Source organism: Xiphophorus maculatus, chromosome 20 (genome assembly GCF_002775205.1).
Source record: "Xiphophorus maculatus strain JP 163 A chromosome 20, X_maculatus-5.0-male, whole genome shotgun sequence".
Lineage (NCBI taxonomy): Eukaryota > Metazoa > Chordata > Actinopteri > Cyprinodontiformes > Poeciliidae > Xiphophorus > Xiphophorus maculatus.
The window spans coordinates 9,722,259-9,735,220 of NC_036462.1; the positions used below are offsets into that span (position 1 = coordinate 9,722,259).

Consider the following 12,962-nt stretch of genomic DNA (forward strand, 5'->3'; position numbering starts at 1 on the left):
ATATGGTGCAGCTGAAGATAACTTAAAATAACTTCTGAAATGGCTTAACAACACGGTTAAAAGAACAGCAGGCTTGATTACACATTTAAGGAACAAGTAAAGTAATTGTGTGCATAGCTGTTTTAAGACATTAAGTAGTTAGTCAAAAAAGGACATTTAACTAGGATAAAATACAGATACCGATCACACTGAGGAAGACGATCTTTGTTGTGCGGGATAATGCTTCCTAAAAAAGTCAAAAGCAAAAAGCAAGCCAACTAAAATTAAATTTAAACAACTCTGTACACAAATGGCACATACAGTAGTTCATCCATAAACTCCTTAAATTCTGTTTTTTGTGAACAAAAAAACAGTTTGCAGCTACTATAATCTAAGGGCTTCATCCATTTGTCACTATTCCCATCCATTTCTAAACATGGAACTAAATGTACACAGCGTTTAATTAAAGATGTAGATCCATTATGTTAGCAAATCTGAGTTACACAGGACAAGAAGGCAATTAGTCAGTCTACACCTTAGTGCTCATCTCTGTATCTGGAGGATGTAAGTAACAACCCTGCCACCTACTGAAGGGCATCCTTTAAATTAACTCCTCACGCTTCACAAAAGGTTAGATGAAAAAATTTCTACACTTACGTGACAAGATGTTTAAAAACATGCTATTAAGATCTTCTTTATCAAGCTGACAAGTCACAGGCAAACAGCCATTTAATACAGACAATAACAGGCTAAGGTGCCTCAGACAGAACACAATTCAAGCAGGTACTGGCTTACCAAGGTCATTGCCACTTGTGGGGGGATAAATAACCTTTCATCTTAATCTTTGTAGCATCATAAAGGAATCACATCAAGTAATGACAAATAATGACTGGATCTTTACCACTCAGAAGGGGAATAGATTTTTTTCCCCTGCTGCTAGAGGCTAAAATTATGGTCCTGGATTCATAGGGATTGAATTGACTTTTCTGTTATAACTATAGGCAAACTCTGAGTCTATTAGAAACATTTTTCAGATAAATGTTTGCTTTTTTTATTATTTAATTATTTACTTAAATTTTTGGCATTCTAACCTTTTTAATAAAATGATTAAAAAACAACTGTGAAACATTTATTCTTCCTGAAGAAAGGTATTTACATTTAAAATTATGAGCATGTCTCTTGGAAATACCAGGTGAAAAGGTCAAAACAATTGGAAATCAGTTAAGATAACCAAGACACATGTACATGCACACAAACATATAACAAATATTTAAAGATGACTTGTAGAAAGTCAGTTTTCTGCTATACATAAATATTCATTTTCTTACAACTGCAAATAGGAAGAAGGTCAAATGGTCAAACCACATTGTGACATGTCTCTACTCCATTCCTCCTGTCCAGCAGACTGAGACTGATTCAACACTAAATTCAATCATTTAACAATGATTCTGTCCATCACAGTGCATCAGTATTTCCTCTGGTATACAATTCTGGTATTACTAAGGATACTTTTAGTATCTTTGTACCATAAGGCCTAATGGCATTTGCTAATATAGTTTAAGGGGAAAAAAATAGAAGGGAATAAAAAATAGATGACTTTTAAAAGTTTTCAAGGTGAAGGACACCAGTTGATGTACCAAAGTTAATGTTTTTTATGTTTCAATGTTGGCTGACTGGATGTCTTGGCAGGGGATTCATTAAAATGATAATTTGTATTTGTGAAACCCTTTAAAAATTAAAATACTCTCTGTGTACTGTTTCCTATTAATTAACTTTGTTCCTCTAATATTCTCTTTTTCACTGCTCAACTTTTCTCTTTACTTCCCACTGAACTTGACACACTAATAGGTTATGAATAATTCTGTTTCAGTTTAGACTGCAATTAGCCACAATGCCAGAAGCCATTCTTCTTTCTCTCTGTGGTGATTTAGGACCCAGCTGAGATAGGGCGCTACAGCTATCCCAGGACCACATCATTCACTTCAACCCACCCAGAACTGAAACAAGGAACAACTGAGTAAATCTCCTTTCATTGATAATAGGGGAGTGTAAAACAAAGACTCTGGAATGGTAATAAAAAGTGCAAGTATAAAGGCAGAGAGCTATTTAAATAAAAATTTATGCATAATTTAAAAGAAGACCATGAAGTATTAGCCAGTTTTCAGGGTCACAAAATGTGATAATGAGGTGATATTATGACATGCTGTTTCTATCCTGTGTTCCAGCTGAAAAAAATGCTAATTAGACAAAAGACCACATGGAGATTAGCCATTTTTTGTAGCTGGAATTGATACATCAGCCAAACCAAAAAGCTGTCACTAGGGAGACTAACATACAATAATTACATTCAAGACTGAGCAACAGCCAGAAACGTCCTCTCTTGATTGTAGTTAATTATAGAATTATTATCGTTAATTATGTCAACAGAAAAATGGTGGGGATATGTAAAAAATGTGTGAGGTTTAGTCAATAGTAAAACGCAGAACAACAAAGGTGTCTTCAGTGTCTGACAATGCAGACCAAGAGATTATGAACAGAAATAAGAAAGCAGTGGCTAAATAATGTCTAAGTGGGATTGATTTCTTTGTTCCAGCTGTTTTTTTCTATTTCTTTACTTTTGAGCTGATTTAAAAAGAAAAATCAATGATTTGTCTGAAACGTCATATTAAAATCACCATCAACGTAAGCAGTGTTAGTTTACAAATACAAAATTATCAACAAAATAACTTAATATTTTATATGTTATGCGGGGAATACTGGCAAAAACAAACAGAAGCCAAATTATAGAAGGAAGAATAAAACATCATTCTCAAAATAACCTATGGATAAGACATATGTGGCAAAAGTAATTTATTTGGTTCACCTGCTCGTTGTAGTAACATTAATTCCTTTCTGAAAAAAAAATTGGAACATCTTTTGAAATGAAATGAAGTCAGACTTTATTTGCTTTATTAGCACACGCGAAGATGTTTTATAATTAAATCAGTCATTCTCATTCACACACACATTGATGATGGCAAGCTACTGTTTTTCTAAGACACTAAAATAAATAATAGTAATAAAAAAAACACCTACTGCTTGCTCTATTTTACAGAATTCAGACATGTTTAAGCTAACCATTCATGTAAATTGGGTTAGAAAACATTTACAAATTTTGTTTTTAAATCAAAATCAATACTCTTGGCGGACATACATACCACCAAACAGTTTTTACCTTTCAAGAACCTCATGTAAAAATTTAAAACTTCACATGAGTGAAAAAAGTTGTTTTTTTTTCTTCTGCCTTTGGGCTCTCACTTCCATCTTTGTCATACTGTTTGACCTGCTGGCTTTGAAAAATCCCTCTACATAAATTCAATGTTCCACCCAACTATTCTGTTTTGAAATACGTATATATTTCTCCTTGAAGCAAGAATTATTTCTGAAATATATAGTAGTCAATGCAATAATGTTACTCACACATAACTGTAAGAAAAACATTTCCTGAAGCCAGGACAACCTTCTCCCTCGTTGCCCGGTCATATATGCCCACATGGCATTCATAAGGCCCATTGTCTGAGATCCGTACCTCTGGGAGCCTGTAAAACACAAGAGAAACTCTATGAATTGATGAAAATCTAGTAATAAAAGAGAAAAAAAGCATTTGCATGTTTGTTTAAGCAGATAAATATTCATAAATACGACACAACAAAATGCCTTAAAATAGCACAAAACAACGAGAAAAGAAAACAAGAAATAGGTTAGTCTGACAGCCTAGTACCCAGTAGAGTTAATTTATTTCACTTTCAGATTTCTATGTGGTAAGGATTTGTGTGTCTAAAAACACATAAAAAACTGCAAATGTAACTGTTATAAGAATGTAATTTTGCTGTACCAAGGACTCTGTAAACTTTGTGCTGTCCAGCAAGACAAAGTTCCTCCTTGTAATGTCAAAGAAAAATATTTCTATTGTAATCTAGAAAAACTGTCTTTTTAAATATCTTTGGTTTTGTTTGTAATGAAAATACTTATAGACACAAAATACTAAAACATTTATACAACTAAAAATGCAGCTTTAGTTAAGCAAAAACATTAGAGTTGCATTTCTGCAAACATTATAAGAATATGTGGTATTAAGAGACTAGATTAGTCCTAAAGAGAAATTAAATGCTGTAATTCATACTATCTAAAATTTACTGAAAGAGTAGTTGTAGATGTGATTGATGGCTGTGGGAAAGAAGGATCTCCCACAGCAGTCAGTAGTACAGCTGACCTGATAAAGATTCTGAAGACACTTGGTTGTTGTATGTTTTGAAGAGGATGCTTATGGTTGTTATTCATTCTATGAAGAATTGTTCTTTGCAAAATAATCTCCAGAGGGTCCAGAAAAATCCCTACAACACAAAAAGCTTTTTTGTGTCTGATTGTTTATCTCTTTTTAAGTCACTGCTGCTGATACTTCTACCCCACAGAAGCTGGCAGATTATGGGGTGTGTAGCATCTTACTACATACATTGAAGGACTTAAGTTTTCTTAAGAAACACAGTTTGTTCTGTGCCTTCCTGTAAATAGCTTGATGACGTGTAGTTCAGCAACAACTGAGTTGATGACATCACATGCGGTGTCGGGTACAGCTAGCCGTGCAGTGTATATAATTGTCAAAAAACCATGATAAGATTTCTTGGTAAATAACATGGACAAAAACATACTGCTAAAAAGTCATAGTAGCATGTGTTGGTTCGTGGTTGAAAAGCACTGCTAACCTCCTCTGATTGTGTCACTGTTCTACAAATCTCTATCTTCTCACACGGATATGATCCTACTTCCACATCTCAGCAAAACACACAATATTGCATTCCCAATACTCTGGCTGGATCCTTGTTAGTGCTTGAAGATCATCCAATTTAATTGCCAAAGATCTCACATTGCCCAGAGTGATGGATGGAGGAGATGTTACTGCTTCTCTCTATTTCCCTGCCTTGCACATCTGTTTTCCTGTACTAATATTCTGTAATGCAAATGGTCCGTCTTTCTGGAAATTCCACAATATAGAGTGGGTTTTTTTTGGCAAAATATTTACTCACAGTGGCCACATTATTTATTTGTTTGACCTGCAATTACTAAAATACTTTGCCACAGCTGCTTGCTAAATCAAAACTCTCACTACAGATTTTCTGATTCAGATTTTGAGATGAGCACGACCACTTCATGAGTTGTTGTGCTTCTATTTTAGACAGTCATTTGCTGTGTTTATTCTTCCTTTTTATGCCAGGAAACTAATGCATTACCCATCTTCTATTTTCTGGCAGAGAAAAAAGGTCCTAACCAAACCAAATGAAATTGATATATATATACAACCCATTCTCACTCCCAACTCGTCATATATTGACGCATGGGACGGTCCATCCTCGTCACATGTTGACACGCAGGGTACCCCTTTCGTGTCAATATGTGACGCGAGGGGTTTTACACTATGCCTTACCGTAATTTTTGCCCTAAAGCTAACCAAATCGTTGGGTTTTGAAGGTTCGGCAGCGGTTACGAGAACCCTTCGCGTCAAAAATCCATGTAAAACATGTGACCTTCCCAAATCGTCAACACGTGACGCTGAAGGACCCTGTCCAAGTCGTCAACTTTTGACGCGCAGGGTGTACCCTTCGCGTCAATATGTGACGCATGGTCAGAAATCTTCCTAACTCGTCAATATATGACGAGTTGGGAGTGACAATGTGTTGATATATATGACTCTTCAATCTAGTGAAAAGTCAAAAGACCAAAGAAAAAAGCAAAAGAACAACCCAAAATCATAACACTGTCCTCAAGCATAATTTGTATTTTCCGTACTGTATATGTATTTATGGGAAAAGTTCCATGAACCCTTGGACGTTACAAAGATCTTCTACCTTGTGGATTGTGTAAAGCTCTGAGATAGAAGCTTTAATTTGACTAAAGTAGCTCCTGTTGACTCTGAAAATTTAAACAAAACAGTAAAATTAGAAATCATTAAACATATAGATTTTATGAAATCAAATGGGACATTATGTGTGTATTTAGTTTCTATTAAAATACCTAAACTTATATTACCATAAATATTGTCAGTCTCTTCTCTCTAAGCATTCATAGTCTTATCAGAAGTTGTGTGGTCATTATCACTTTCCAAAGGTCATTAAATAATGACCTTTGGGTAGATAATTTACCCTTCTAACGCTATAAAAAACTTAAATGAAAGGATTAATTTACTGAAAACAAAGCTAACATTTTGAATGTCTTTGAAGGCCTTTCTCGTTCTGCTTTTTCAAATGTCATTTGGAGAAAACCGTTTGAATAGTTATTTAAGTGTGAGAGCATACGGACGATCAGTTTTTTTCAAAAATAATTACCAGCTCATTATCTTCTCTTTATTTTCCATAGTGAATCAGTAAGACACCTTTTGTTCGCTTGGAAACTTTTAAACATTTGGTTGCATCTCCCTCCCTTCACCACTGCCAACACCCTTTTTATGTTTTTTTATACCTTTATTTTAAAGTCACTCCATGCCTTATTATCCACACCATTTACTTCCTTTAAGAACACTTTATGGCTGCACAGTTTCCAGCACCTTTAAGTGCCTGCAAGTAGTGGCTTTTTCACAACTACAATCAGTTTACTGGTGTTGAAGATGAAATTTACATACATCAGTCATATAAACAGAGGGAATTATGGTGTAGGAAGACTGTTTTTATGGACATAACAAAATCCTTACTGTATTCCCGAGGATCCCATTGTAAGTAAGTAAGAAAACTTTAGTTATACAGCACCTACATGAAATGACAAAGTGCTTTACAACAAGATGTGAATAATGCAGTAAAATAACAGAAACTATCATTAAAATATAAACATTAAAACAAATATTAAATTTAAGGACATGTAGCATAAAAGTATTGCATGAGGTAAATAAACTAAACTAAAAGCTTATCTGAATGACAATCTTAAGCAGTGAAAAAATAGGAAAGGGTATACCAGACGTTGTGCATGACTGTATGAAAGGAGTGATTGCCACTGGTTTAACAACAGTGCTAAGAATTTGTAAATCATATTTAAATGGCTGACCTGAGGTTTCTAGTTGATGAGTAAGGCTTTAACAGGTCAGCAAATTAATCATAAGCTTGATCATTCAAATTCCTAGGTCCATGCAATGATTTTAAAGTGTACTCTGTACCTAATTGGTAACAAGTGTACAGACCGTAATAAAGGAGTTATATTTGTGTTAAGAGCAGTAAAAAAGTTCATTCCAGTCATCAAATTAAATGAAAGCATGAATGAGGATTACCAATTATTACTTTAACACCAGCATTCTTGGCTTAGAAGTATTTGGCACATGAAAAAAAACACATTTTCAGCTGTTGTTTCAAGTAATTACTAACAAACAATCAAACACAGTACCTAAATACTTGAGACCAGACAGAACAGCTACATGCAATTTGTTTCCTTGTTTTGTTGTTGTTGTTTTTTAATAAAATTCCCTGACTAAGCAACTCCAGTCAAAAACACAGTCTTTAGCTCACATTTGAAGTTTATGGAACCAACTTTAAGACAAATGGAGATATATAGAAAATAGCTCCATGATTCCTGTGCTGTCAAGCAGATAGTGAGAAGGAGGAAAGTGGGATTCTGCATCCTCATTTTTAATTAAGTTTATATTTGCCGTTGACATATCTCTTCTTTGACAATGTTGCAAAAATCCTTGTTTCTCACCAAATATTCTAGTTGCACGCAGAGAACAAGTTAAAACAAAAGATAAGATGTAATCATTCTAAAGAAGCACCAGATCTTGCAGCCTAATCATTAATGTGCTGATGTTGTCCATATCAATTTCAGTTAAAATCTGACAAAACTGGGACCACTGATTCTCCAGTATCTACAGCCATCAGAGTAATTTAAGTAAAATGCACATGTTTCAGTGTTAACTGTAGTCCATCACAATTACTGTGTTGAACCAGAAAAGAAACAATTTACACAGCCACTACTGTTTCCAAAAACCTTGGAGATAAATAGATATTTGGATGCACACTTGTATTTTTAAGCTGAGATGGATTTGTGCTTGGTTACTTAGTCCAAACTCCATACTGTCGCATGGTAAATTAGTTTTTGTATTTTTTAGAATTTGATGGAACTGTTAAAAAAAGGGAAACTGTCTAAATAACAAGGGGACAGATCATATAAAGTTGAACAAACTAAGTTATCTAGCTCCAAAGCACAAAGCAGTAAATTGATAAATACTGAAATAACCAGTAAATGTTTGAGTAAGCCAAATATAGAAGAAAGAATGGTCAAAATCTCAAGATAAAGAGAATACTTTTCTCTACTGGCACTTCCTTAAGGGATAAGGGTAAGATAAAATAAGCATTTTTTTTTAACCACAGAGCTAAAGGGATGAGAATAGCACTGTAAATCTGACTCTGGGCTGGTGGCTGGGGGTAGGGTAATTGGCTTTGTCATGGGAAATGCTGATGTAGCCCGTTGCTTTGTTTTTACAAACAAAGCTGCGGTTTAGTGATCCACAATGATTGCTGCATTCGTGGATTCAGATCAAAACACACAAAAACAGCAACAAACTAAGCTCAAAGCAGGAAAAAAGAGAGATAAGATCATTTGAGGTGTGGAAGAAAATCCGGAAAACGCATGAAGATTTGAGCCAGTAAGCCAGAACCAGTGGTTTTTTTAGTTGTTGCATGCTTGTGCAGTTCCTTCCTGTTTGACAGAAACTCATGTCCATCAGAATTAGGAGTAGGGAAAGAGGAGAAGTTGCACTCCTAACACTGAGACTTCTGTTAAATATTAAGACTGGTGGAATTAATTTTTCAGCACTGCTCTAATCTTTGATGTCAAGGTTTTCAGAGGTGCAAGTCCACTGAGAATCTGTTCAGAGAAACACAGCACAGGACTTTGAATGTATTAAAACTCTGTTGCTGCAGTTAGTTAGTCAATATGGCTAGTTAGTTAATGAGTGAGCTAATGTTTGAAATCTCAATTAGAATGGCAACACCATTTTATTTGAAGTAGATTTTCCATCATAATGGCTATTATTTCCCCAGAAGCATCAGCTTTGCAATATAGATTCGGGCTTCATATTTAACAAGGAAAAACATGTTTTGCTGGAAAACACCCAATTCCTTCTGATCTTTTATCCCTAAATTTACCACCTTCAGTGACCTCATTTTATTTTTAATTTTCTGGGTACAATGTTTCAACAGAATTTAATATATAAGCGTGTATTGTTACTTTGTGCTTAAACAGTGGATCTTACAAAATGTTAGAAATAAATTATTGACGGATGTTTTAAAATAAACAAAACATAAAAAAATCGAATCACTCCAGAGTATTATAAAAAAAGCTCATGTCAACACAAATTAAATATAATAAAGTAATAAAAAATTGAAATAGTGTAAAAAAAAAAAAAAGTTCCCCAAACAAGATTAAACACAGCACACCTCAGGTGTACACTAAAAAACAGCCATCCACAGTTGTGATCAATGGTAATGGGCCCACAAGAAGGTGTGGTGGGGAAAAAAAGCAAAAAGAGATCGATTGTCCTCAAGGAGATGCATCTAAAAGCTCTTTCCTGTTATGGCGGCCTTCCTCAAGAACTCCTCTTGCCTACAAATGCAAACAAATCACACAGTCTTGATGGAGAGCCAGAAAAACTGTTTTGACAAAGAAGCTTCTGATACCTCATGCAGTCAAACTTTGCATCAAATTAACAAGCACATTGTCAGATAATGTTGCTAGCCTCAAGCATTTTGAGTGAATGGGCAAGGACTGGCGATGGCAAGTCACTCTGCACTTGATGAAAAGCAGAGACAAATTACCTTGTGGACTAGATGCAGAGGGAGGTGTGTAATCAGCCATGTTTCCTCAAGGAATGAGCATGAAACAGAATGACGAGGATAATGCTGTGATTCGGTGCATGCCAAAAGAAGTGTGATTGGTTTAGTGCTGACTGCTTATAATGTGCTGATGAAGCTCATCTTTCTGGGTTTTGTTCCTTAACAAAGCTTTGGGTATATTTGTTATGCGTTTGTATATTTGTTGCATTCATAAATTCAAATCCAAAAAAAGCATAGCTTACTGATAAATGAATAAAAGATCGAGGAATTACAAAATCAGATAAAGGTAACAAGGAAATAATGCACAAAAAAGGCTTCTCAGTGTTTACAGTATATCTAAGGGTTCTGTCTGTTTCCTCTATATATGCTAAGTATACACCACCAAATTTATACCACAGAGTTTATAGACTTGACTTATCTCAGTACATGGATTTCTAGCATTACATACTCAACGACTTTCACAACCCATGAATAAAGTTTAGTTTTTCCTTAGTTCATACAAAACCTGACTGTAGGAATGGGTGATATGGACTTAAAGTTTTGTCACAATTTTTTGCTGTACTATTGTGATAACAATAAAAGTGACAATAAGAACTACAGTATGTATGACTTCTTTTAGTATGGCAGTCACAGCCATACAGTCACAATCACAAATATTCTTGGAATATGTATTTTTTAGGACACCAGTTGGATAAAGAAATTTGATTTGTATCATTAAGTTGTATCAGTTTCAAAACAGAAACTGCAATTAATCATGTTTTCAAATTTATTGATATGTATTGATACTCTCAGTGAACAGACAGTGCTGAAAATAATAAAACTAACACCACAAACTATACAGAAAATTCTGTTTCTTAAACATCATTAACGGAAATTTATTGTGACAATGATAAATCTAAATTCTTATGATAAGAAATGTATCACGATAAATGATAAACAATACAATAAATGCCTACTTTTACCTGACTGGATGTTATTATAACTAGTGCATGTGACAGCATTTTGGCATTTAGTAGTCAAATTATGAGCAGACCTTTTTCATCATGTTCAATTGCTATCACTTAAACACTAGTCCCGAGTGGGTCAAAGTTGTCCTTGCCCATTTGTGCTTTTAAGGTCTAACTCAACCGCATTCTTGAATCAGAGTGAGGTATCATGGGATTCCTGTGGCTGGAAAACCTGCTCCGCATTAACTTATCAATGTCAGCAGCTTATCAGCTCTGGCATTCTTTCCACACTTTGCCAGAGCATCTGGCACACAGGCAAGCAGTAAGACTGTCGGGCCAACCTGTTCTTTCTGGTTCCATTTTCTCCTCTCTCTTTCATTGTTTCTTAGGTGCTCAGGGTTCCTTTTTGCTGCCAAACACTTTGCTCAACTCAAGTGCCACCTCTTCATCACCACTCTGTTCTTCAGGGAGACCCTGCCCTGCCTCCCAGCTTAACCACTCTGACCAAAATTTCCTCCTTTAAAAGGGTCTCCAGTGTCAAGAGCTCCTTCTGTCAATTTACTTCCTAAACTCAGGATTACTTTTACTAAACTATTTTTTTTTTTGTTTTTTTACAGTACCTGTCCTCTTGGTTGTCACTTCATTCTTTTTAAAATATAAGTGGCCAACATTTGATAACTCAAATTTATTAGAAATTACAAATAAGGTTCAAAGACTAAGAAATACAACCCTTTCATCAATTTTAAAACTCCATGTGTCTGTATTACATTTAAACCAGAAATGCTAAAATAAACACAATTTTTAGACATAATTATGCAAATATATTTGATCTTTCTACTAGTGAAAGACCAAGACAAGCCTGGTTAAGCTGAACAAAAAAAGATATGTTCAAAGGAATTTGGAGGTGTCATTGTAGATATTTTTCCATGTTAACATTTGTTTTCTAATCATTGTCAATCTATAAAGCACCAGCACAAACACAAACATCCACTGCAATCATAACTATGATGCCTGTCAAAAATATAAGGCTTTTCTTTTTCAGAAAGATGAAACAGTAAAGTCAGCGTATAATTTACTTTTGAGAATATTACCATTTTTATTACATTTTGTTCTATTCAACAAGAAAGGGTATTAACTTGTCTCTATTGTCAAACACAACACCCTCTATTACAAAATCAGCTTTGAATTGAAACAGTTTGTGTGCTTCTCAGCTCTGTAATAATCATAACATAAATGTTCTGCACTAAAAAACAAGTGTGGATAAATCTCAGCAGAATAGACCATTCTAGTGCAAAAGTGAGTGAGAATATTTTATTTTGGAATTGTAGCCAAAATGTAATTTTAATGTATATACACAATTAAATAACTTCCAATAGTAATGAAGTAAAATAATAAGTGCCCGTAAGCAAAATATTGTGAAAAAAATGGAATAAAGCAAAAAAAATGATCTGCATTGAATATGGGTGTGTTAAATTAAAACAAAAGTCAAATTTGTGCTAGAAAATTGGTGTGTTCTTGGGGAAAAAATGGGGAAGAAAAACATTGTTGCCCAAGTACGGGGGGATTTTATGGAGATGAGGAGAATAAAATATCATGGACATAATTAAAGGGACATGGACATATTTCATTGCTGTTAAGAGCCAGGGAAAAAGATGTTATTTGCATTAAACAAACTAACCATCTCATCCACACACAAACACCTACCCATGTGCTTTTAAAAATATTTATATCATTTGTAAATATCAATCTGACACTTGCCCTGCATGTGCCATATTCATATTTTATGATAATTTCAAAAATCTTTAAAACAAGAAGAAAACACAGCCCTTGCTTGTTTGAACTTGAACACCAGACATCTTTTAGACTTCAGACAGTTACGTGCAAGAAATCTTTTCCCCCCTTATTTATCTCACAAGGACTAATCTATGTATTTACACTTGAGTCACAGGTGCTTCCAGTTATGCTAAACAATGCTAAAAAGATGGGAGATTGATGTCAAAGTGAAAAACAGCATGTATGGAGCACCAAAAGGGACAACATTTTAATAACTGCATCATTAAATCATTAATTAAACATACCATAAAATAAATACATTTTTAATTCAATGTTTAAATAATTTATCCATTCATTAAGTATGCCATTAAATAATTAAAATACAAACTTTTAATAGCTGATACAGATCAATAACTAA

The 12,962-nt window shown here is 34.4% G+C and overlaps 1 protein-coding gene across 3 annotated transcripts in view; it reads right to left on the bottom strand.

Annotated features, from left to right (window-relative positions):
• igsf21 (immunoglobin superfamily member 21) overlaps positions 1 to 12,962 on the bottom strand; it is a 175,833-nt gene that overhangs the window by 63,305 nt on the left and 99,566 nt on the right. For all 3 annotated transcript variants that reach the window (XM_005802177.2, XM_023325088.1, XM_023325089.1), the window contains one exon: positions 3,439 to 3,557. In XM_005802177.2, coding sequence (XP_005802234.1) covers positions 3,439 to 3,557 — 119 coding nt within the window. The remainder of the gene's footprint in view (positions 1 to 3,438; positions 3,558 to 12,962) is intronic.